Source organism: Acomys minous (genome assembly GCF_964271855.1).
Source record: "Acomys minous genome assembly, chromosome: 17".
Taxonomy (NCBI): Eukaryota; Metazoa; Chordata; class Mammalia; order Rodentia; family Muridae; genus Acomys; species Acomys minous.
In genome coordinates this window covers 16390421-16418278 of record NC_140500.1, presented here as the reverse complement: position 1 = coordinate 16418278, position 27858 = coordinate 16390421, and the positions used below count along the sequence as shown (strand labels likewise).

At 36.2% G+C, this 27858-nt stretch overlaps 1 protein-coding gene across 1 annotated transcript; it reads right to left on the bottom strand.

The window, feature by feature from the left end:
• Window positions 1–1930: 1930 nt before the first annotated feature.
• Window positions 1931–25191, bottom strand: LOC311587940 (vomeronasal type-2 receptor 116-like; the record flags this gene model as incomplete). Its single annotated transcript, XM_084765281.1, has 6 exons — window positions 1931–2850; window positions 10015–10138; window positions 11914–12141; window positions 17306–18112; window positions 18465–18756; window positions 24983–25191. 6 exons carry the CDS (start codon window positions 25189–25191, stop codon window positions 1931–1933), a joined length of 2580 nt encoding a protein of 859 aa, XP_084621407.1.
• Between the last annotated feature and the right edge of the window lie 2667 nt (window positions 25192–27858).

Genomic DNA, 27858 nt, shown 5'->3' with positions numbered 1-27858 from the left:
GAGGCACTCTGTCCCATTCAGTTGCTAACACCTAAAGCAGTCTCTCAAGGAAGTGGACACCTGTGTGTCCCTGTATTCCCTAGAAGTCAGGAAATCATGTAGAAGTTTGGCAGAAGAATTAGTCTTAGACATTAATGTTGTATAACCGGCATATTCTGGCAAATGTCAGTCCATCCTGGCAACTACTGTAGTACTCTTCATGATAATTGCCATTATATTGTTTCTGATAAAGGTATACAAAGTCTGATTGCATGCAGTAAACTTGTCACATCCCTAGTCATTATGTGGCCCCTTTGACTTTGCACTGATAGATGAAATTCCTCCAAAACATAATCAGGGAAAAGAAGGGCTGATGCTACACTAAGCCAAGGAACTTTTGATTTCACTAGAGTTTATTGAAATCTCCTGATTCTGTGTTGAAACTGAAACTTTTATTCATATGCTGCCATTGAATAAATCAGCCATGTACTCACACATGCATTATGCACATGCAAAAGGCATTTACTAAAGATATAATAGTAAAATGTGAAGAAATGGCCCAGTAAGTAGACTAGCATGTAGTTAACTGAATCAGCATTTAAATTCTCCTCTCTACAAACTGCTCTACATAAAGTCTATGTGCACACATCCATTTTTCATTGATACATCTTTTCTCTCTGTACTGTATATATATGTCCCTATTATTAGAAGAAAAAAAAACAAGTATCTCTATAGAGGGCAGACTGATAACAGTCTGCCTGCCATGTTCTAATTGCTTCAGAAATATAACAGGGTCCATGGAGCTCAAACCCATACCCCACTTCTGAATTGCCCCACTTTTCTTTCATACCAGGACAATAGCAAACTTTCAGCCAGAAAACCTATGAATGACTGTGACTGTCCAAATTACATCAGCCAATGATGACACCTATTGATGGCATTTTGGATATTTCAAGGATAAGAGACTTTATCCTGTTTTCACTCAGCCATAATTCTCTTCAAGGACACTGAGTATCCAAACATGGTTTCTATAATAAGATTCAAAGTCTTTCCCTAAGGTCATTTAAAATATTATTTTTCATTCATTGTTAATTACCCATGAATTACACTTTTCTAAGAAAGAAATATATGTATTTCAATGAAATATATTACATGTGTTGTACAATTTTATTAATGCTCTACGTCCAGCCATATCTGCTGCTAAACTGAACTGACCCTTCTTGCTTCTGTTCCAATGCCTTATGCTCATAACAGCCTATTAACAACGTGATCAGTAACTCATATCCTGGTCCTGAACTCTAGATTTCTAAACTGCTACTAGTTGCTAATCAGGTACTTTATATAATTCTCTAAATAATAGGCTTCATTTTTCCGCATGTACCAAAATAATGAGATCTGAAAATAGATTAAGCCTTTACTATCATTCTAAACCATGAAGTTTCTTCTAAAAATAATCCACATGAGAACATGTCAAATAGTTACTTGAAAGGCAATCTGACCTAAAAATGTTCAATTTACACATTAGAATATAGTAGGATATTCTGGAGTCCAAAAATACAAGCAATCAGATAATATATAATATTTTTAATCATAGAAGGACAAAATGAATACATCATGCTGAACATTGGGACACATCTTCTACACCAAATCTTTGTAAGTAGAAGAACATAGATATCTATGATGTTATGTTACAGAGTCCTACTTATGGGGCTATAGGCTTCAAAGGAAACATAGTGAGTTCCTATTACATTAAAAAGAATTATAACGTGATTTTCAATGGAAAAGAAAAAAAAATAATGGTTCCAGTGCAAAGAGATTTAGTACAATTAGATGAAATATTATGACCCACATAATCATATATAAAACCTGAATAAGTGACATATAGTGCTTTGTCACTGGTTCCAACCACTGTGTTTCATTTACTAACAGTGATGAATGTTTACAATAAATTTTAAATGACTATTCTTCTTGAATGGACTTTGTGCCTGATGTCAAGACCAGAGTTCTTCTCTGGTCTTAACAAAATGATGTAGCACTTGGGAGCAAAGATCAAGCCAAGGAGTGCTGTACTGGAAGCCAAGATAGAGAAGACTTCCATAGCCACCATGAGCTTCCCCTTTGTGCTGTGGTAGACAGGAAGGAAGGTCATCCACACACAGAAGAACACCTGCATGCTGAATGACAAGAATTTGGCTTCATTGAATGTGTCTGGTAGATTCCTAGACAAGTAGGCCAAGCCATAGCTCAGAAGTGCCAACAAGCAGAGGTATCCCAGGACACAGTGGAAGGCAACTTCTGAACCCTTGTTGCACAGAAGGATGATGTGACCATGTTCAGCATGAGCATCTTGATCAATGAAGGGTGGAGAGGTAAACAGCCAGATCCCACAGAGAACAAGTTGGAAGAGTGTGCAGATGGGAATGATGAGATTAGGGGCCCTTGATACCATCAACCACCTCACCATTCTAGCTGGAACAGTGACCTTGAAGGCAAGAACCACTGTAATAGCTTTAGCCAACACTGTGGAGAGAGCCACAGTGAACAAAATTGCAAATGCTGTCTGCTGCAAGATGCATGTGGTTGTGTTAGGCTGTCCAATGAAGAGCAAGGAACTGAGGAAACAGATGATGAGTGTCAAAAGCAGGGTGTAGCTGAGAGTCCTATTATTGGCCTTGACAATGGGTGTGTCTCTGTGCTTCACAAAGACTAAAAGGACCCCAGCTGTGAGTGCAGAGAAGCACAGTGCTGTGATGGTGAGTGACATGCCCAAGGTATCTTCATAGGCCAAAAAGGTCACAGATTTTGGGAGGCAGTGGTTCTTCTCTGAGTTCGCATAGTGACTTTCTGGACACTTCACACAGTGATCCATATCTGTTTCAGAAATGAAAAAGACTGAATCAAGCCTACATGTTCGAATTGCCTCCTAAGCTGTTACTGGGCTTCAGCTCATTGAGATATTTCCATAATCACCTTTGTTTATTGTTTCAGACACAGATATTTAAGTACTCTGTGATACACATGTGTACCACCCTCGTGACTTGTGCTGACTAAAATGAAGGAAGACCAGTGCATTTCCTTTATCTTTGTATACTTTCTATCAATGTGTGACATTTTAGCTTATATTTTACAATTCATAAGATTAGGAATTATATTAACTAATCTTAATTTTATTTGGACACCTCCAGCTGAAATAAAAGTAATGCTGGATATGAATTTTGTGCAATAATGTTGCTATTTGAAATTCATTTTTAAATGGTATTCTCTTACTTAGGACTCATATTTAATTATTTTAATGAATTCTTTTTGGTTTTCCAATTTAGCGCATACTCTGAAAGATTTTGAAATACTTATTCGAAAAAAACTTTAATCCTCTAAAGAAAGAGATTGAAGATGACATCAGAAGATGGAGGGATTTACCTTGTTTGTGGATCAGAAGAATCAACATAGTAAAAATGGCTATCTTACCAAAAGCAATTTACAGATTCAATGCAATCCCTATCAGAATACCTACAAAATATTTTGAAGATATTGAAAGATAAATTCTCAAATTCATATGGAGAAATAAAAAACCCAGAATAGCAAAAACAATCCTATACAATAAAAGATCCTCCGGAGGAATCTCCATACCTGATCTCAAGCTGTACTACAGAGCAACAGTAATTAAAACAGCATGGTACTGGCAAAGCAATAGGCTGGTGGATCAATGACTCTAACTGAAGACCCAGAGATGAATCCACACACATTTGCTCACTTGATTTTTGACAAAGAAGCCAAATCTATTCAATGGAAAAATGATAGCATCTTCAACAAATGGTGCTGGTCTAACTGGATGTCTACATGTACAAAAATGCAATTAGACCCTTATTTGTCACCATGGACAAAACTCATGTCCAAGTAGATTAAAGACCTCAACTTAAAACCAGAGACATTAATTCAGTTACAGGAAAAAGTGGGGAAGAGCCTGGGACACATAGGCACAGGAAACAACTTTCTGAACAGTACACCAACAGCCCAGGCCTTAATGTCAACAATTAATAAAGGTGACCTCATAAGGCTGAGAAGCTTCTGTAAGGCAGGAGACACTGTCAGTAGAACAAAACGACAGCTTACAGACTGGGAAAAGATCTTCACCAACTCTTCATCTGACAAAGGTTTAATATCCAAAATATATAAAGAACTCAAGAAATTAAACACCACAAAACCCAACAATCCAATTGTGAAATGGGGCTTGTAACTTAACAGAGAATTCTCAACAGAGGAATATCAAATGGCCGAGAAGCACTTGAAATACTAAATAACATTACCCTCTTTAAAGTTAAATCCGTAACTAGTAATATGTTTGAGTTTTGTTTGGTTGGTTTGTGTTTTAATTATTTTATTTTTAGCTATAGCATTATTTTTAACATATAAAGAGAGAGAACTACTGAAAAATTTCTAGATATTCAAATGTGAAATTTTGAATAACCTACTCCTAAACATTTGTGGCTTATATGTTGAATTACAAAGCAAAAGTAGCTTAGTTTATAATGCTATATTTATATTATATTAAACCTTGTGAATTTCTAAGTCCTATCACCTCAGCAAGAGATTCTGACTGTCTTATATTTTTAGTTAAACATTTACCATTTTAATTTTCTGGAGAATCTAATGTCTCTTTAGATAGCTTGTTTGTTTTTTGTTTGTTTGTTTGTTTGTTTGTTTTCTTTATTGGGATCATGAAACTCTAATCAGTTTTTTTTCAAATGTTGTCTAAAGTTTCTAACAATAGCATGACTTATTTCTATCTTTTGATTTTTAGTGCTTTGTTTTTCATATTGAGGAATGGATGCATCAAGAACTGAGTAGCAACTCTGAGATTCCATCTTACACCCATCAGAATGGCTAAGATCAAAAATTCAATCTATACCACATGCTGGCAAGGATGTGGAGAAAGAGGAATGCTCCTTCATTGCTGGTGAGAATGCAAACTAGTACAACCACTTTGAAAATATGTCTGGTGCTATCTCAGAAAACTGGGAATAAGGCTTCATCAAGACCCAGTTGTTCCACTCCTTAGAATATACCCAGAAGGTGCTCCAGCACACAATAACGACATATGCTCAACCATGTTCATAGCAGCCTTATTCATAATAGCCAGAACATGGAAACAGCCTAAGTGTCCCTTAGTAGAAGAATGGATGAAGACACGGTGGTACATTTACATTATAGAATATTATTCAGCTATTAAAAACAAGGAACTCCCGAAATTTGTGGACAAATGGATTGAACTAGAAATGATCATAATGAGTGAGTCAACCCAGAAGCAGAAAGACTCAAATGATATATACTCACTTATATCTGGACACTAGCCCAAGGGACATGTCCCATTAAAGTCTTCACCTATCAGGAAGGTGGGATAAAGGGGAGGACATCCTATTGGGACTTTAGGTGAGAGAAGCATGAGAGAATGGGGAAATAGAAGGACCCAGAGAGTCCTAGAAATCTACATGAAGAACATTATGACTGGCTGATCTGGTCCCAGGGGTTCTGCATAACTATGGCACCAACCCATGGCAGTACATGCAGTAAACATTGAACCCCTACCCAGATCTAGCCAATGGACAGGACATTCTCCACAGTTGAGTGGAGAGTGGGGCTTGACTTTCACATGAACTCTGGTGCCCCACATTTGACCATGTCCCCTGTATGGGGAGGCCAGGTGGCACTCAGAGGAAGGATAGCAGGCTACCAAGAAGAGACTTGATACCCTAGCTTCATATTCAGGGGGAGGAGGTCCCCCTCAGTCACTGTCACAGGAGGGGGGAATAGGGAATGTGAAAGTGGGAAGGAATGAGGAATGGGAGGATACATGGGATGGGATAACAATTGAGATGTAATATGAGTGAATTAATAAAAATATTATAAAGAAAAAAAAGACCCACTCCATGGCATGTAACCCATTCCTACACTATCTGGGTAGACAAATTCTGAGATAAGATAGCCAACTGACTTAGTAAGCAAACAAACACTTTTGTGCTACAAAAACACATGACAATATAATCAATGCCTTATGACATTCTTCTGTACCGTTAGATCCATATTTTTATCATCTTTCATCAGAGAAGCATCCTCCTACAGTAGAAAGGAATAAATACAGAGACAACCTAATGGACAGTCTGCAGAGACGGACAGATTTTAATACTTGTTTCTAAATTGAATATCCCAATAAAATACCTTTCTTCATGGAAAAGTGAACACAGAAGAAAAGGGTTCAGAAATACTGTAAGAATCAGTGATGAAGGAAGAAACAAAGAAAGAAAATCTCTATGTAGCTGGATAGATATACTTTACATGACCTGTATCTGTATAAGCAGATGAGGTCCTAGTATTGCTATGTGAAAGAGACACAAACCTCATCTCTAACACAGTAGCTATCTAAGTAGCAACTACAGGTAAATGAAAATTACATTCACATGGATTTCTAGTAGGTAATAAAATAAAGCTTAACGGCCATCCCCATTCCCAGTAGAAATTGGTCAATACAAAATTAGCTTAATGGTATTTTTAGAAGTTTTATTGTTTCACAATACTATGTCTGGACATTTTTTTTTAACCTTACAGTTCTTTTTTACAGTTTCAAATTTTGTTTGTATGGGATTCCTGAATATAAATATATGGGTGTGCTCGTATGTGCATGTGTTTCTTGCGGTGTTTCTTTGGAGTTTATTAAATTATTTATGGTTTTTGTTTAATCCTATCCTAGTAACTTGCTTTTATTTTATCATGTTTATTTTATCCTTATTTTTGGATATCTATTTGTATTCTAATGAGAGAGTGAAAGAAAGACTATGGATTTGACTGGTAAAGGAAGTAGGAACAGATCAAAATAATATTAGATTGGAAACCATAATAAAAATATATTTTATGCATCAAAACTCCTTCGGCAGTCCATCTTATTTGTGTGAAAGGTCTAAGAATACAATACAGTTGACAACTGCTGCTGGCAAAGAGTGGTACAAGAAGAACACTTATCAAATGCTATGTAAGTGAAAACTTGTATTCCATTTCTTCAGTCAGATAGGAATCAATCTGCCTAAAAACCTTGCTATAACACTCTAGGGATATATCCAAATGGTACCTCATAGTACCACAGAGACATTTGATTAACTGTGTTCATTGGTACTCTAGCCACAAAAGGCAAAAACTAGGAACATCTTAGATACCATTCAATATAAAAACAAATAAAAAATGTGATATATTTACGTGAAAGAGAGTTATTATTCAGTTGTTAAATATAACATCATGAAACCTACAGGAAAATGAGCATCAATAGAAAAAATTATCATGAATGAGGTAAGCCAGACCCAGGCAGATAAATACAGTATTTGCTTCTATATCTATATTAGCTGTTAAATAAATGATATCCAACCTACACTCTGTAGACATAGAATGGTTTGGAGTAAAAAAAGGGATTAGTGTGGTCACAGGAATTTCAGTGAGAGGGTGAAATACAACATATTTTATGGGGACTGGAGCTGGAGAGGATAAAATAGGAGGGACAGGTAGGAAGTAGGGTGAGATAAAATTGAGAGAAGAAATGAAGACAAGAACAGGCAGAAATGAAAGGCATGTGCCGTCCAATGCAGAAAGCTAATGCAATTGAAATATCCTGTGATAGATGTAGATGATTCTATTGAATTCTCAAAATAATGAGGATGAAGCCCAATTAACCATGTCTTGTGAACAAATGAAACTTTCAGTACTGGAACTTGTTTGTTTGTTTGTTTGTTTGTTTTTTGAGACAGGGTTTCTCTGTTAACTTGGCTGTCCTGGACTCACTTTGTAGACCAGGCTGGCCTCAAACTCAGAGCAATCCACCTGCCTCTGCATCCCAAGTGCTGGGATTAAAGGTGTGGACCATCATGTGTGAGTGGAACTTGTTTTTAAGAATTTTATTTGTCTGCTTAATAGGTGCAATGGAAATTTTACAGCTACTTTAATATAGTATTTGTTTTGAAGTTTCTCTTTTAACCAGGCTTTCAAATGAATGACTGAGACACACTTGTATTATCTTAACATTTTTTCACAGCACAAGAACTGAACAGTTATTAATCTATTCTAACCCCAGAGGCTAATGTAGTATCCTGCAGCTTACATGCTAGAGATACTTGCACTTTGTATCTTTCCCTGTTTAGCTCTCGCTTGATGTCTCTTGATCATTTATGGTGACTGACTCATATACTTCATATTTATCTAATTCCTCTTCTGACTGGCAGTAATTCAGTCCTATTATCATGCTTGTTCAGTGTTTTAGTATAAACTGCTTTACTGGCATATCAGGGCACATTTGGGGAGCAATGTTTACAAAACATTAATACAGGAGATTCTCAGAACAAATATTACAAACCAATATGGGGAGTTTACAGAAATCAACATTTGCATTACACAATAACCTTAGGCTTACAGAAAACATAGTCTGCCCTCAAGAAAATAGTGTGCTCTGCCAAAGTTGACAGCAAGGTCCCACTCCAGAAGACAACACATGACAATAAAACATTAAGCATGGGTGATCAAAATAGTACTACATGGAACCCTCAACACCATTTTCCAATGTCTATGACACAGAAAGATATTGTATAGGCTACTAAATATGAGTCTTTACAACAATCCAACAAAACTATTGATCTACATTCAGTTATGTCTGCAAAATACACTAAGGTAATGGTGACACAAAACTTGAGGTTGTAACCATTCAATATGTGACTTGATACAAGGTCCACATCCATGAGGTGGAGCTCATTTCTGATACAACTTGAGAAACCAACAATAAGAGACTAAATAGTCCAGAGACCATGTTGAAGAGTAATACTACTGGTTTAAAAAGATGATTCCTAATTATATTCTACCATACTCAGAGATCAAGGACTCAATTTTGCAGAGGCATCTGCCTTTACTCCTGCAGTTAAAGGGAACAAATACAGAGACACACATAGAGACATTGTGTAAAGAAAGAGGGAAGACGGAGAGGGACAGAGACAGAGAAAGAGAGACAGACAGAGAAAGCTTGAAACACAGAGCTCAAAGTGAGACACCTCCATCTATTTACTCCTCTTAGAGATTAGGGACACTCCATAGAAGATGAGGCAGAAAGTGTAGGGGAGATAAGGTAGACAGAAGGGAAACTATACACCTGAAGAACAGGCTATCTATAACAACTGAGTAATGCTTTTTTTGTACCAAATCAGGAAACACAGGGCCATCAAAATTCTCCCCAAGTCCTCATTCACTTTAGCAGTTTTATGTCTAATGTCTAAAAATATGAATCTCTAGTTCTTGTGTGCATTCTTTTGATTTTTGTTTTTCTCTTTTCCTAGTTCTACATGATGATTTTTTGTTTTATCTTTTTTTATGTTTTGTTCTCTCTTAGAAACCTGAAAATGAGGAGTAGATCTCTTTTAAGAGAATATGTGGGCACAAACCCAGAGAAGCAGAAGGAGTGGAGATATATTCAGGTTATATTGTGTGAGAGAAGAGACTATTTTCAATAAAAAAAAGAGACAAAAATTTTGAAAGAATATATAATATGAAATAGTCTATTTAAAAGATACATAGTTTTGATAAAGATAAACTATATGTAGTGGATAAATCAAATCTATCTCTCCATTCAAGTACTGTGTACAAAAATAAGTAAATAAACTTGTACTTGGAATAATCTTAAAGATGATGTGAGAAATACAAGCTTTAAATGAATACTACATGTGACTAAACAAGTTTAAAAACATAAAGAAAGAGTGATCAGAACACTATTATCTTAGTAAAATGAAACAGATTGTTAATTTTAGTGCAAGATGGGCCTCTTCAGGGAACAATGTCTGCAATGGAACAACAATGTAAGTCAATGATGATTCCATGTCCAGAGCAAATTAAAGTCACAGCACTACTTAAGGTCTAACCAAGACATAGAAGCTCATTTCTTATTTCTTTCCTTTTACATTTGCTCTGATATTGCAGACTCTTATGTATAAGTTGTAAATGCAGTTGGAAGCCTGTATTTACCTGTCTCATTGGAAATCTCATTGTCTGAACAGGGAGGGCAATCAAAGCAGCAGACAGCCTTGCCTTCCTGGGCAGCTTTCCTGAATCCAGGCTTACAACTCTCACTGCACACAGACTGAGGAATCTGAGAGAGATGGAAGCTATTAGAAAATGCTCAATTCTTCGAAAAAAATCAAGTAAATGGAGAATTTCTGAGTCTCATCAAAGAGTTAATTTGCAAACTCTCACACTTACAATGGAAGATAATGTGCTTTGGTATTAATACTGCTGGCAACTTTGGGGCTGCACAGCCCATATCCTTAAGTCTTGGTCCAATTCTGTGATGTTGTTAAAATCAGGCCATTAAGGCAGTGTTCTAGAAGGTCATGGTCTCAATTCAAATTCAATTTCTCTCTATGCTTACTGACTGTGAGGAGGAGCTCTTACATACAATGTGGCTGTGAACGTGGATTGAAAACTTCATAGTACTCAGATTCATCATGGAACCAAATCTTGTGTGTACGTGTGTGTGTGTGTGTGTGTGTGTGTGTGTGTGTGTGTGTGTGTGTGTGTGTAAATTTATGGAGATATTTACCTGAGATGGAACGATCCACCACAAAATGTGTGTTAGTGTTACAATGTCAACTGCCACTAATAGAATGAAAACAAGATAGAAGATGAGCAACCCCATTCTTCGATCTTTTAATCTAGTCTGTGAACATGATGTGATCACTTTTTCTGGCTCATAATACATTCTTTTCCCACCATAATATAATATATGCTCACAGTGTCTGCCAAATAAACCTGTATCTCCTTCAGATGCTTCTGTTGATGATGTTATGTAGAAAAGACAGAAATCTAACAAACATATTACTCATAAGAAATTAAACTTTCCCATTGATCAGAATCAGGGAATGAGAAAATAATCTGTCTTGGCTGTTTTTTTATGTGCAGTTCATTATAGTGTATACTCTTTGATATCAAATGAATGTCCAAGAATCATTATATCTTTTTTCAGTTTTTTTATTAATTTATTCTTGTTACATCTCAATGGTTATCCCATCCCTTGTAACCTCCCATTCTTCCCTCCCTCCCATTTTCCCCTTATTCCTCTCCCCTATGACTGTGACTGAGGGGGACTTCCTCCCCCTGTATATGCTCATAATGTATCAAGTCTTTTCTTGGTAGCCTGCTATCTTTCCTCTGAGTGCCACCAGGTCTCCCCCTCCAGGGGACATGGTCAAATATGAGGCATCAGAGTACGTGTGGAAGTCATACTTCACTTTACACTCAACTGTGGAGAATGTCCTGTCCATTGGCTAGATCTGGGTATGGGTGAAATTTACAGGCTGTATTGTCCTTGGCTGGTGCCTTAGTTTGAGCAGGACCACTGGGTTCAAATCTGCCTATCATAATGTTCTACTTGTAGGTTTCTAGGACCCTCTGGATCCTTGTACTTTGCTATTCTCCCATGCTTCTCTCATCTAGAGTCCCAGTAAGAGTCCTCCCCTCTGTCCCAGTTTCCTGGTAAGTGAAGATTTTCATGATACATGCCCCTTGGGCTAATATGCAGATATAAGTGAGTATATACCATTTGAGTCTTTCTGCTTCTGGGTTAACTCACTCATTATGATCATTTCTAGCTCAATCCATTTGTCCACAAATTTTGGGAATTCCTTGTTTTTAATAGCTGAGTAGTATTCCATAGTGTAAGTGTACCACCGTTTCTTTATCCATTCTTCTACTGAGGGACACTTAGGCTGTTTCCATGATCTGGCTATTATGAACATGGCTTCATGAACATGGCTGAGCAATGATTCTTGTTGGAAGATGCTCCAGCACACAACAAGAATCATTACATCTTGAGAATTATTTTTATTTATATTGAAAGTCAAAGAAGTGAGATGAGTCAGAACTCACCTGAGTAAATTTTATCGGCCATTGTATCATCTGATCAGATAAAGAGAACTGTTGACCTTGGGGAGCATTTGGAGAAAAAGTTCCAACCTTCACCTTTAATCCCAGACCCTTTGGAAAATTCCAGATATTGAGAATTTCATACTCTGAGTCTAGCTTTCTTCTCCCATCCATTACTGTGTGACCCCTCACCGGAATATTCAGTAGTGTGTTCTTTAGGAAAGGGAGGAGCTAAAAGAGATGCAGGCACAAATGGTGAAATACATGTGAGATTCTAAAATAATTTGTTTTGTTTGTTTGTTTGTTTGCTTTTAAGTAGTATGAAGATTCTCAGATGACATCGTCATATCCACTGGAAATGGTGAAAGTTAAAGGGAACGTAACTATTTGTCACAGTTTCTGCAAAGCTGAGCCAAATGCTGTGGTCCCTGCAGCTCTATCTCTATCTTTTAGGTTTTGGTCTCTGCCTGTTGTATTCTTATGGACCATCTGTATTATGATTTATTTTATGTCTTTTCCTGAGAAAATTATCTTCTGAGTCTTTTTAGGAAAGTGTAAGCTTATCAAGTAAATGTCTCCATAAAAATCCTCAGAACCTTCTGTTTCTGAGTAAATAACTTTATAGGGCCTGTCTTTCTTATGCTCTGAGGTTGACATAAAAATAGAGAAGCATAAACCTAGGAATTTCTAAATGATAGAAAGAGTTCAGGAATCTTTATGGGGTATCTAACCCCAAGCAAAATCTAATAGTATAATTGGAACAATGTAAACTTATAAATGATGACAACCTCCCACTGGCTTCAAGAATTAGTACCAGATTCAAGGTTAGGTTTTACAATACACTTAAAGTTCTCTGAAAATGTAGTATAAAACAGGGTCCAATATAGGCCATACTTCAGGAGATATAGACCTCAGTATTTTAGATAGATTGACTTAAATAACCATTTATTCCTTAATAATGCAGGAATAGGTATTGGTAGTTGCTATTCAAAAACAAAAAAACCCCAACCAATTCAGATATTTTCTGTCTCTCTGGAGCACTTTAAAAGCTATTCCACTCCTTGGAATATACCCAGAAGATGCTCCAGCACACAACAAGAAAATTTGCTCAACCATGTTCATATTAGCCTTATTCATAATAGCCAGAACATGGAAACAGCCTAAGTGTCCCTCAATAGAAGAATGGATAAAGAAACTGAGGTACATATACACTATGGAATACTATTCAGCTATTAAAAACAAGGAATTCCCAAAATTTGTGGATAAATGGATTGAACTAGAAATGATCATAATGAGTGAGTTAACCCAGAAGCAGAAAGACTCAAATGGTATATATTCACTTATATCTGCATATTAGCCCAAGGGGCATGTCCCACGAAAGCCTTCACTTACCAGGAAACTGGGACAGAGGGGAGAACATTCTAGTGGGACTCTAGATGAGAGAATCATGGGAGAATGGCAAAGTAGAAGGATCGAGAGGGTCCTAGAAGCCTACAAATAGAACATTATGATAGGCAGATTTGGGCACAGGGGTCCCGCTCAAACTAAGGCACCAGCCAAGGACAATACAGGTGGTAAACCTTAAACCCCTACCCAGATCTAGCCAATGGACAGAACACTCTCCACAGTAGAGTGGAAAGTGGGATATTACTTTCTCACATACTCTGGTGCCTCACCTTTGACCATGTCCACTGGAGGGGGAGACCTGGTGGCACTCAGAGGAAGGACAGCAGGTTACCAAGAAGAGACTTGATACCCTATGAACATATACAGGGGGAGGTAATCCCCCTCAGGAACAGTCATAGGGGAGGGGAATAAGGGGAAAATGGGAGGGAGGGAAAATGGGAGGATACAAGGGATGGGATAACCATTGAGATGTAACAAGAATAAATTAATAAAGGAGAAAAAAATAAAAAATATAAAACTGCAAATCATAGAAGGCTAAAATCACACAGTCATTTAATAAATATGTTTGCTTCAGCAGAGGCATCTTTTAAATTCTTTGAATAAGAGTTATAGGGCTGATAATTAAGACAATATCTGTTTTATTTGCACCTTCTAATTATGACTGGTCCTGTAATCTCAGATATGTAAATAAAACAAAACACACATCAAAAGGATATCATTTAATCTGTACTTCTTGGATAACCATTAGTCTTTCTTTGTTCTGGGAAGCCTATATAAAGTAGCAACTTGGTTGGTTGTCTCTTAGAGCTGCAAGATCCCCCTGTCCATGCAACCTTATTCATTATTTCTTTACCAAATATATTCTTTTCTTGTGTATCCCTTTCAACCCATAGTGTTGGCCCTCGACATAGTGTTTTTAAGCACTCATGATAAAAAGCTGAAATCAGGAACAGGACAAGGCTGACCACTCTTTCCATATCTCTTCAATACAGTACTTGATGTCTTGATCAGAGCAATATGACAAGTAGAGGAGATCACAGGGTGTGCAAATTGGTAAGGAAGCCAAGTTATCGCACTCTTCACAGTAAGCCACAAACGCACAAAAACAAAAAGAACAAAAATTTATCTTGCTATAACTCTAACCATGCTAGTGATAGACTTGTGTGAAAAAAAGTCAAGTCTTTGAAGAAAGATGTTGAAGAAGCTATCATGAGATGGAAAAATCTCCCATGCTCATGGATTGGGAGGATCAACATTTTAAAAACTGTTTTTTTACCAAATATTTTACCAAATAATTTTACCAAAATAAATCTACAGATTCAATACAATCTCCATCAAAACACCTGCATAATTCTTTAAACCTTGAAAGGTCAATTATCAACTTCATATGGAAAAACAAAATAACACAGAGTAGCTAAAACTACCCTGTATAATAAAATATCTCCTGGAGGAATCTTCATGCCTGAATTCAAGCTTTACTATAGATCACCAGTAAGAATAAATTCAAGGTACTTGTGTAGACATAGGCTGGTAGATCAATGGACTTGAATCAAACACCCAGAAATAAATCAACAGACCTACCTAAACTTGATCTTTGGCAAAGAGCCAAAACTATACAATGGTAGGAACAACATCTTCAACAATTAGTGCTGGCCTAACTATATGCTTGCATGTAGAAAATGAAAATAGATTCATATTTTTCATCATGCACAACACTAAAGTCTCAGTAAATTAAAGGTCTCAACATAGAACAAGACACACTAAATCTGATAGAAAAATTAAAGAACCTTGAACTAATTGGCATAGGAGACAATGTCCTGAACAGAACACCAATAGCTCAGGCTCTAAGATCAACAATTAATAAATGAGACCTGATAAAACTAAAATCTTTGGTAAAGCTTGGAAATAATCTTCACCAACTCTACATCTGACAGAGGGCTAATATCTGAAATATATAAATAACTCAAGACACTAAACATCAACAAACCAAAGGACAATAAAAAATGGAGAACTTTCAGGGCTTGGTGGTGTAAGCCTTTCATGCCAGCACTCTGGAGGCAGAGGCAGCTGGGTTTCTGCAAGTTTGAAGGCACCCTGTTCTACAAAAAGAGTTCCAGGACAGTGAAGGCTTTTTACACAGAGAAATCCTGTCTTGAAATAATAACAAAGCACAGAGCTTAACAGAGAATTCTTGATAGAGGAATAGCAAATAACAGAGAAACAGTTCAAGAAGTGATCAAGTTCTTTTGTCATCAGGGAAATACAAATGGAAACACTGAGATTCTATTATCCATCAGTCAGAAAGGCTAGGAAAAAGAAGACAAATAACAGCACGTGCTGGCAAGATGTGGAGAAAGTGGAACATTTCTCCATTGGTGGAGGGTAGTGCAAACATGTACAGCCACTTTGGAAATCAATCTAACACTGTCTCAGAAAATTGGAAATAACTTTGAGGACAAGACGCAGGTATATAACTCCTGGAGATACATATGAAAGATGCTCCACCATACAATAAGTACATTTGCTCATCTATATTCATAGCAGCTTTAATCATATATACAGAAACAGGAAACAACCTACATGTCCCTTAACTGAAGAACGGATACAGAAATTGTGGTACATTTACACAGTGGGATACTATTAAGCTACAAAATAATTAGAAAATCATGAAATTTTCAGGCAAATGAATAGAACTAAAAAAGATCATCCTCACTCTAGCAACTCAGAATCAGAGAGACCCACTTCTAAGTTGACATTTGCCACATTGTATAGGATAACCATAGTACAAGCCATAGACCTACAAAAGCTAAATAACCAGGAAGACCTTAGAGAGAATGCTTAATTTCATTCAAAATGGCAAGCAGAATTGAAAGGAGAAGTAGCTGGAGAGAGGGAACAGTACAGAAGCCTAGCATAGATGTCCTCTGAGAGCCTCCACTCAGGAGACAATGAAAACAGATGTTAATACTCATAACCAAGCATCTTATAGATCACTTGAGTCCCGTGGAAGAGTGGGGTGGTTCAAAGACAACAGAGGGTAAAAGAGTTACACAAGAAAAACAATAGAGCCAGCTAACCAAGGCCCAATGGGACTGTGAGAGGAGCACCAGCCATAGATTTTCATGGACTGAACCTATGCTACCTACAAAGATGAGGCTGATGGCCAGCTCATGAGTCATGTGGGTCCCCTAGTAAGTGAAGTGTGGGCTTTCTCTGACATGCACTGTCTTGCCAGCTTTTGAGTCACTTCCTCAAAGTAGAACTGTCTTAACTGGCCACAGGTGAAAAACGCACACTAACTGTAGATGTTGGGTGGATGGGAATATGTTAAATGAATGAATAAGTGAATCAAAAAATAAAGAATGAGCAGCTTAAATAATGTCTTTAAAGTATATATCAGTGTGACTTTGTAGGAGAAAGATATATGGAGACAAATGCATTAAATTTTTAAATCTTATTTTCTTCAATAGAAACTAAACACTAGCAAAAGGCATCAAGACACTAAGATATATGGTTCAGCTGATTCAAATGGCTTTGAAAAGGGAGCCACAACATTTCACTTTTTCAATATATTCAGATTTTCTGTCCTTTAGATGAGGGTCTTGAATTCTAAAGTGCACTTGGAAGTGATCCTTAATTCATAACCCTTTGGCAGTGCTCAGAAGCATCTTAACTCTTCAAGATCTCTTGCTCCTACCTTTGTTCTGAGGAATACATATGGAAAATCTCACTTTTAACAATAAAGGGATTATAAAGAAAAGGGTAAGGCAACTTGTAATGTGAACTCAATATTGATTTAATAAAATATTCCTTGTTTCTTTCATACCATCCATAGGGATCAGTACTCAACCTTTTGCATCAAAAACAAATAGGAAAACAAATATTTTCTCACATGTATTCTAAAAGCTATAATATGCAATTGGAGTACCACACAAAATAAATAAAATGTCACTTTGATGATATTATGACATACAGGAATGCATATTACCTGCCAGGGAAAGAATGTTTTTTCTTGTCCATTAGCATATGGTTGCTCCTGGATTTGCTGAAGATTCATCTCATGGAGACTGTAGGCCAAAGCATACACTGCCTTGTATATATTGTAGGCCTCTTCAATCATGGCTGGGTCAAAAATGTGTCTGGGTAATAACTCCAAAGAAGCATTAGGCTGGCAGTTCTCCAAGAGTTGACAATTAGACTTAGAAAATGAGCATTTGAAGAATAAAAACCAAATTTTAGGAAGATAAATATCTTTTGGGTATTTGTAAGGATTAACTGTTCGAATAAAATTGGTAAACTCAACCATCTCTTCATAGTGGTGTGAAAAAATGAGACTGCCATGAAATGACCCTAACATGAAGTAATCTGAACGACTGTCAACATCCCATGGGAAGTTCAAGATCCAGACCTTCCATGTCACTAAGAGCTTTGCAATGCGAAACATTAAACTTTGTGAAGAAACCATGTCCCCATAAATGATAACTACATTTGGTGATGATTCCTGGATCATCTCCAGATCTTGCCATGATTTAGTGGAAGCTGGAAGAAAGTTTGCAGTGATCATTTTCCAAAAGGCTATGCAGATGCTATTCCTCTCCATATTTTCTCTCAAGTCTGACAGAATCTGAATCCCTCGGTAGTCATCTGGGAGGATCAGACCAACCCAGGACCAGCGAAAATGAAGCATCAAAGAGACTATGGCAAGGGACAGAGATGTGTCCTTGTGGCCCATTTGATAGAGAGAATTAAATTGACCTTGATCATTCAAGGCAGAATCAAAATGCCCATATGTGAGCTGAAGAGAAAACAAAATTGAAAACCAGAGTAAGGCTATTGGCATCCAACACAATCTCACTCTCACATCAAGAAATGGAAACAGTCAGGATAAAGATGAACTTGTCATATTTTAAAATGTAAATCCATTACCACAAATTTGTTGACATGTCTCCAGGTAAGTAACCTTGCTGGTCTTATCCAGCTCTCTTTCCTTTCTATTTCAAGTTCTGGACATATGGATATATCCATCATGTACCTTTATCCTTTCCTTTGATACTTGATTAATTCCAGTGCCACTAATTTACATTTTAACACACCTATAATGTCAACAAAGGATACTTGGATCCTAATTCCCACCCCTCACCACTCACCTGAGGTATTTTGTAGAGCTGTAGCAGCGTTGGAACAAGAAGAGATGTTGCCCATGCTGTTGCTGTGAGTATAGCAAGGGACTTTCTGTTCCCTCCACAGTAGTAATTTGGTGTAGGCCTCATTGTCTTTGTCATCCAAATAATTGCTTCACGAAAAATGTCCAATTGAAAAGATATAATATTATAAAGATCAATGCCCAGAGTTGTGTTGGGAAGAAGATATGGGTTTCTGTTGATCTTTTCAATGGTAAAAATCAGGGCCAAATACAACTTGTAGGTCTTAAAATTAAACCTGCAAAGATTGCATGAAAAGTATACAGCAGAAAGACAGAGAGTATAGTCTTCCTATTTATTGCAATGTTTTTCATAATTAAAATGCCTTATTTTTATAAATCCAGTATTTTAATATCTTTTCATGATTGTCATGGATAAGTGTAAGCATTTCAAATAGATTAAATATTACAGAAAAGACACCCATTAATTATGAAATCTGGGACTCTAATTGTTATAACATTTCTTTATTTATCATTTATGTTTTAAAATGACTTTCTCACATACTCTGGTGCCTCATCTTTGACCATGTCCCCTGGAGGGGGAGACCTGGTGGCAATCAGAGGAAGGACAGCAAGTTACCAAGAAGAGACTTGATACCCTATGAACATATACAGGGGGAGGTAATCCCCCTCAGGAACAGTCATAGGGGAGGGGAATAAGGGGAAATTGGGAGGGAGGGAAGAATGGGAGGATGCAAGGGATGGGATAACCATTGAGATGTAACAAGAATAAATTAATAAAGGAGGGAAAAAAATAAAATTTTTTTGATCTACCCATAAATAAAGACATAGGTTCTGATCAACCATCAGAAATCTTAGTGTCTGGATTTTGGCCAGCCTGGTCTATAAAGTGAGTGCAGGACAATCAAGGCTACACAGATAAACTCTGTCTGGAAAACCAAAACCAACCCAAAACTTCAGAACTCTTGACATTTCAGCCTCTGCCACTGTGAAAGGTACATATATCTTGATGATATCACTCCATTTCCTTTAACAATATGCTATTTAAAGATTAGCAAAAAGGTAATTCAAATTATATATTGCCACAAGTATCATTTCTAAGATATGTTGTAAAAGGGAGGAGGCCTAAAACACCTTATATACACTAGGGTGGCATTGAACTCATAGGTATATTACTGGTTTTGCCTCTTAATTCCTGGGAATTTATGTAAAACCATGCTGAAATTTATTTTACCTTTGTGTTTTTATGAACTGTTTGCATCACATATGTGAATGTGAGACTCTGTTTAGGTACCAGTGTCAATAACTGTGTGAATAAGAGAGAGAATGACACTCAGAGTCGTTCTAAGCTGTCCATATTATTTAACACAATTTCTCCTAATCATTTAAATAATTTATTGACTGAATGACTGGGTTAGTGAATTGATTCACACCAAGTTTTACCATGAACCTTGGATGGCCTTGAACACAGTCATTCACAAAATCTGGCTTTGAAATCCCTAAGATTCTTGCTGCTTATCCTTCTCCAATGCTTTAAAGAAGAGAGAGCACCATACTGACTCCACACTTTTTAAAATTTGTTTTCAGCATATAAGCTGAAATATATAGGGAGGATAGGATTAAAAAAGTAGCTTATTGAATCGACTCCTCAGCTTAATGCCTTAATTGTTACTCACAAATAAGGTTATTTTTGATTCACTGGTATAGATTCTGTATATGATGCAAAGTAAGTTAAATCTATACACTGGTATAGAATTCAAATTTATCATTATGATCTACAAGCATTATATATATACTCTAAAGTGAGGTATTGTGTCTATAGAACTCAATTATAATACAATGTTTACTTCCAAAACTTTGAATGTGTGATTGAAAGCTGTTTAGGATAATTAAGTAATACAAGTTAATTGGTAGTTGATCAGATCATGGTCATGTCAATTACTAGTCTAATTTTATCACAAGATCATACATCCTAGTTTTAAAAGATAGAAGTGAATTTCTAGATATCTAAGGTAACATAGTTAGATAAGGTCTTCAAAACCATCAGAGACAAACATACTATAGCATATTACATTGGTTTTGTTATTTTAAAGATTCACTGATAATGAGACAGGTTAACTACCTGCAACACCAAGCCTACCTCAAAGAGGATTATGAGTATCAAAGAACCTCCTTATGGAGATGGCTTCAAATGTGGCAAACAAGCTACTTGGAAAAATGTCCTCTTCTCTGCCACAGACAGAATTCTTCCTTAAAATGGGCAGCTTGGATGCAGTCAGATTGGTTTCCAGACTCTGCCAAGACCGGGTAAATGAGTCCTCAATATTTCCTGCCTCACTAATATGATCTGACAGATATACTGGGCCAGAAGACTGGAGATGATGCTCCAACACTATAGAGAGTTTTGGCTAACTGTTCAGCTAGAAACTGTCTCTGTCTTTTTTTTTTCCATTTTATAAGCTGCTAACCTGCATGTTCAGGTTTACTCAGATAATTAAGTTTTATTCCTTCTCAGGTCTTTGATGGATGGAAGGCCAGATTATTTAGTTTAACAATTAAGATTAGTTGCTTAGGGCGTTAGAGGCTTTTTGGTCTAAACAGATGTTTTCAGGAGATAGAAATGATATATGATAGATGCTGATTTTCATTCAGAATTTTATTTATTTATTTTTTTGTTTTACTTTTCTTATTTTATTTTATTTTTATATTTTTTATTTTTCTCCTTTATTAATTTATTCTTGTTACATCTCAATGATTATCCCATCCCTTGTATCCTCCCATTCTTCCCTTATTCCCCTCCCCTATGACTGTTCCTGAGGGGGATTACCTCCCCCTGTATATGTTCATAGGGTATCAAGTCTCTTCTTGATAACCTGCTGTCCTTCCTCTGAGTGCCACCAGGTCTCCCCCTCCAGGGGACATAGTCAAAGGTGAGGCACCAGAGTATGTGAGAAAGTAATATCCCACTCTCCACTCTACTGTGGAGAGTGTTCTGTCCATTGGCTAGATCTGGGTAGGGGTTTAAGGTTTACCACCTGTATTATCCTTGGCTGGTGCCTTAGTTTGAGCGGGACCCCTGTGCCCAAATCTGCCTATTATAATGTTCTTCTTGTACGTTTCTAGGACCCTCTCGATCCTTCTACTTTGCCATTCTCCCATGATTCTCTCATATAGAGTCCCACTAGAATGTCCTCCCCTCTGTCTCAGTTTGCTGGTAAGTGAAGGCTTTCGTGGGACATGCCCCTTGGGCTAATATGCAGATATAAGTGAGTATATACCATGTGGATAAATGGATTGAGCTAGAAATGATCATAATGAGTGAGTTAATCCAGAAGCAGAAAGACTCAAATGGTATACTCATTCAGAATTTTAGACTCACCAAGATAGGAAAGATATTTTCTTTATGGTTTCCAAACACAAATAGCCAAAAGACAATGAATGTAATATTTATATAATTCCTTATTGTTTCATGGTTCTTCTTGCTATATATAATGTATTTTATTTATGTGTAGTATTATAAATGTATATGTTGAAATAGAAAAAATTAATAAAATGGAAAAAACGACTGGCTTTATATGCTATGCCCTTTGGTAGAAAAGGTGACACTCGTTACATTTGGAGAACCGTTTTGCTAATATGACATAAGGTCTACTCCATGGTATGGAACACATACTTGGGGCTACAAAAATGGTCAGAATCTGTGCCTACTTAACTCATTAACCTAAGGGAAGAACTGTTATCCTGCTAAATGTACACAGATTGAAACCAACTTCTAATTACTTATTGATGTACCCATGGAGTAGTGCAACCCTCAGCCATCAATCATCATGGAAGCTTTGTTTTTCAGTAGTTCGCAGTTCATACAGGAACCAATGAGTGATCATGCTACATATAAAAATAGACTATGATGTTTTCAGCTATAAATTTAACTTACTCATCACAACCACATAAACAACGCCGAGGTATCATAGCTGAAGGGAAGTAGAAATGTTGAAAGAGGCTCTGATTAACCAAAAGGAATGAATATTTTCTGTCTATAACAGCTACACATTTGAACTAAAGATGATTATAAAAACATTAAAAGACCATGTGTGCTCAAACAAGATAAAAATAGCATCATGGGGATGGATATGTGCATGAAACCTAAGGCCTAGCTGAGATACTATTGAGATTTGATAGGTGCTGGGAGAAAGACATTCAGTTTCTTCACTGCTGTAAGCACAAGAAGATCAAGCACACCCAAGGGAAGACTCCATTTCAATAATACATATTGAATCACAAAGTTAGGTGGGTATGGGCTAGAGAAGGAGAGAGTGAATATGGAGGGTGGGTGGTATGGGTGAATAGTAATAAAATATTTTGTATGTAATTATGAAGAATTAATAAACACTTATTTTGTTTACTGAGACAGGATTTCCATGCGTTTGTGCTTCTAGATGTACTGGAAAATGCCTCCATTTATACATCTTCTTTTGTAACTGCCCTGAGATGAGGGGAGCTACAAAACATAACTATATTTCCAATTAAATGAATAATCAGGAGATGAAGAAATATTGGTAGATACAAAAGAATAATCAACAAAATGGTAATACTAAAGTTAATGAATGCAGACCAGATACATGATAGACCTCCATGAAAGGATTTAGGGGATACTCAATAGCCATTCTGACCAGGTACAAAGAAGTGATCACAGGGCTGCCATTTAAGGACAAAGAGATCTCAGTTATAAAACCATATGAAAAAGTGAAGAATTGAGCTCAGTATCAAGATACAGTTAGGGCTAGATCAAGTTTCACTGCTAATACACAGAAGGATAAACATGGAGAAATCAATTCTGTATTATTTTTAGACACCAGAGCATTGTCCTATCAAATGTACATTTGTTCCACTTTATCAATTTTTTATTCAGGAAAAATTAATACAAATTTGTTTATATGTACTTTGGAAAATATGTTTGGGAACCGGATTTTATAGAAACAATAATGATTTCATTTACTGAAATACTTTGATTTTGTTTTTGGCTATAAGAAAAATTCATTTTTAATAGGAGACAATCCTTTCATTAATCATGAACAAACTAGAATCTCATGGATCATGTAAATGAAATATACTTTTTCCACATATGGGCATTTTGCTGCATGATACAGAGAAAAACACATACAGATGCACAGTTGTTCCTGAACTACTAAATATGCAGAACAGAGGAAAACATAAATAAAAAGGGGCAATAGTTAGCATTGTGTATGAGGGCTTCAACCAGTACTTAAGTCCCCCAGTCTAGTACGCATACGACACATGTTTGTGGTATAATTCGAGAGAAAATATGAACACTAAAAAATATGAATATACCTTGACTACTGCTTTTGACATATGAATTACTGCATCCACATATAACATTTTTTGAAGTTTCACCATCTTCATTATACTACATTCAAACATGACCAGCAATAGATCATGACTTTTTAAGTATGAACATATTTCTTTCTCTATTGTCCTGATTTATTAGGAGCACCACACCAATATTTTAAAACATAGAGTAATAATAATACACTGAACATAATTCACCTTCAAAGTATATTTTATCTTGTAAGTTACTCCCTGCCTTTTTCCTAGCAGGTTTCTTACTTTTCAAAGATATTTACGAGCTCCTTCAATCTATTCATGTCAGTTTACATTGATCCATACAGATCTGCAATGTCTGTATGGGATAAGCACACCTTATTTCCTCTATAAAGATTCACACTTGAATATTTGTCGTTAATTTGTCTACTGAAATCAGAGATTTCTTACACTTTTCCTTATTCTTCCCATCTCAAAAAAGGAAAAAAGAAAAAAATACCCAAAACTTTAAAAGGTCAGCTGCAGAGAAAGAATTTCTTGGTGAGTACATCCATGCAGAGAGGAAAAAACACTGGAAAAAAATATATGGCAATGAGCACAGTTTTAAAATCTGTTGGAGAATAAAAGAGATTAGCAAAGAAACATTGAAATATAAAAAAGAGATATGGACAAAGATGTGATGAGCAGAAACTGGATTTCCAATCTTAAAGGTGACAGTCCTGTTTTGGAATCAGGTGTTCCTAATATAGTAAAGGCTTGTCACTGCAGCAACATTCCAGGTATTCAGGAATCTCTGCATTCAGTGACAGCGTTTCTGCTCACAGGACCACATATGGACTTAAGGAAAGCCTGGAAATACCATGTCATACTTAAATTAAATTATCCAGATATCGACATCCTAACACTGATGATATTGCAATTGTTTGGCATTAGGAGCATAACAAAAGTAGCTCTTGAATTTTTGTGTGATATGAGAAAAGCAAAATAAGTAACATAAAAGTCAGCACTCTTCCTTTGACAAGAGGAAAAGCAGTACACATGAAAATGTACTTGAAGAGATTTGACAATGGAAAAGAGGGATTGTGAAAAACCCAAAGAAGTTTTAATTCACACATCCTTGAGGTCACAAGAATACTGAAATCTGAAATGAGTAATTGTACTTACTGTATAGGAATATCCTGAATCCGGAATGAATTCAAGACACTATTTAATGTTTGGATTTCACGGAAATGATTACGAGGGAGAAATGCACCAATCATCACATCTCCTTCAAGATGAACATATTCCTTGAATGTTGTATAGCAGGGGTTCTCAATAAATGAAAACACATTGTTGGGATTATACAAGAGCCCGAAGATAATAATCCAGACCATCCTATTAACACATGTGTCTGCCTATCCATAAGACTGATGTATACGTATCTATTGATGTCCAGCAGGTATATATTCAGCTCAAGTGTTTGTGAACATGTGTGTTTTTAACTTTGTTAATGAGTACAGCTGTCACTCTAATCACCCCCAGGTCTTTCTGACCCTTTTCCTCTGCCGTGGAGAGTTCTGGTTCTGTTTCTTCCCTTAGGGTCTACATCTGAGGTCCTGTGTTATGCATAAAAATAACTTGGAAAATATGTTTTTTTTTATTTTCTTCTCTAGCCAAAGGCACCATGATTTCATCTAAGAAGAGAGACACAAAGAGTTCAGGGATCAACTTCCTGATATGGCTGTTTTAGCCAAGTTTGGAGCAGAAAACATTCATGCAAAACCAGAGGGAACTGGTTTTTTCCAAACCAAACACGCACTTTGGCATCAACTCCACCTACTGGCTAGAACTTTTTCTAGGATGCATCTGTATCTGCAGATCAAATGATGTCTGAAACCAGCACAGGCTATTTCTCACTTTTCTGCGCTATTCCCTTTCAAATTATCCACTTAATTCCATCCTGTGTTCACTTCTCTGAAGAATTGTAATTTTAATCCATACCCACAGCTAGAGCAATGTGTTTACCCACTGTTTACCCTGCTTTGAAATGTTAGTGTTTGTGTGAGAATTCCTTTTAAGTTGTATAAAAAGTACAATAATTTAAAGGTATCACAGTGTTCCCTTTAACCTAATATACAGGGGTAGCTATCCTGAACACGGCTGTATTGTTCGTCTGTGAACAGTGGAAATAAATCTCATTGATATTAGGAATATGGAAAAAGTTTCAATAAATAAACCCAGTCCTCACCAGACATATGGGAATTCATACTGGAGAAAACTCATCCAGATATAGAGAGTGGCAAAATCTTTCCCAAATAAGAATCCTTAAAGAGCATTCTAAAAACATACTAGAGAGAAATCATTTGAATTGATAAATGGTGGCACATCCTTTAGATATATGTCAGCTTTAAAATGCATCATTATCTTAATATTGGAGCGAAAACCTACCAATATGCAGTAAGTGACAAAACCATTTTCTGGCATTTAAAAATTAGAGTTCATTATGGAATCCATAGTAGAGAAATAAAAGTCCTACAACTGTAAATCATGTGGAATGTCTTTGCTGGTCCCTCAACTCTAAATGCTCCTCACAGAATCTATATTGGAGAGAAAGTATCCAAATGTAAAATATGTGGCAAAACTTTGATGCTTGACTCATCTTTAAAGCTGATCACAGAATACCTACTTCAAACAAATGTAAACAACAAGTGTAAAACATCCTTCAGACATGATTCTAGAGTTAAGAATAATTACCATAACCATACCAGAGACAAACCTTATAAGTATAATGAATTTGGAAAGATCTGTGTACATGGATAATAGCTTTATGTTCACAACCAAATTTATATGGGGAAAAAACCTTATGTTAATAACATAGAAGTACTTTCTAAGCAACAGCTCATCATTGAATTAAAACTGGAGGAGGGGTAATAAAATAAACATAAATAATGTTGCAATCCTTTAATTATACATCTTCTTTATAAATTTCACATATAAGTCATTTACCCAATGCTCAGATCTTCAAGTTCAACATAGAACCAACCTTGGAAGGAAAACTAAACAGCGTAAAGAAAGGAATGTGTGAATGCATTTACTACCAGCATTCAACTTAGAGTACCCCAGAAAATTCACTTAACATAAAAAATGCTGAAATCCCTTAATACCTCTCAAAGTTAATTCACTATCTTGGTATTTGTGAAAACAAAGTTTTTAAAATATTAATAATATACATATTTTTGACCAATGTTCTGGCCTTGAAGAACATTAGGAACACACACTAGGAAATACTACAGTTCAAATGAATTTATAAATATTTTACCCAGAGATATATGTTATGAGTTCTGTAGAAAAAATATTTGCATTCAATTATATTTTACATAAAGCTACTGAAATTTCTGCTATTAATAATGATATGTAATTTATTCAGTAACCACTAAACCACAGTAATGGAGGTAGAAGGATTAATGGTAAGAGATGAAGAATCATCACCAGACAAATCAAACTGCTGCATAACTATTTCGTGTATATTGGTCGGTGGGAAAGAAATTAGCTCCTTGTGATAAATTTATGTTCTACATAACTATGATTTTATTCCTAATATTTTAATTTTGATGTATTTACATTATAGTTTATTTCTAAAATCAAATTCCTCATATGTAAAAATGATATGTGTTGTTATTCCTAAGCTTGCTCTAGTTCCCACATAAAGACATGGATACCTATTATATTTATTAAAAAGCTTCAAAGCACAATACCTGTGGAGATACTCATCTATTCTAAGCAGTCGATGATGCTGTGGAATATTTCCTGACTATGTATCTAGGTACCTGGCATCTATTTTTGTCCTGGCTGCTCCTGCTCCATCTCTCCTCTCCAGGAAACACTCTCCTGCAGACTTCTTGGGTGCAACCATCTCCTCAACTCTGCTCTTCTATCCTTAACTCTCCTGTCCAGGTATTGACTGTTCAGATCATTATTAATCTATCAAAGATGGGGAGAACAATTTTTTACACATCACTGTGGCAGAAAATTGTTCAATAAGCATGACAATACAAACATCT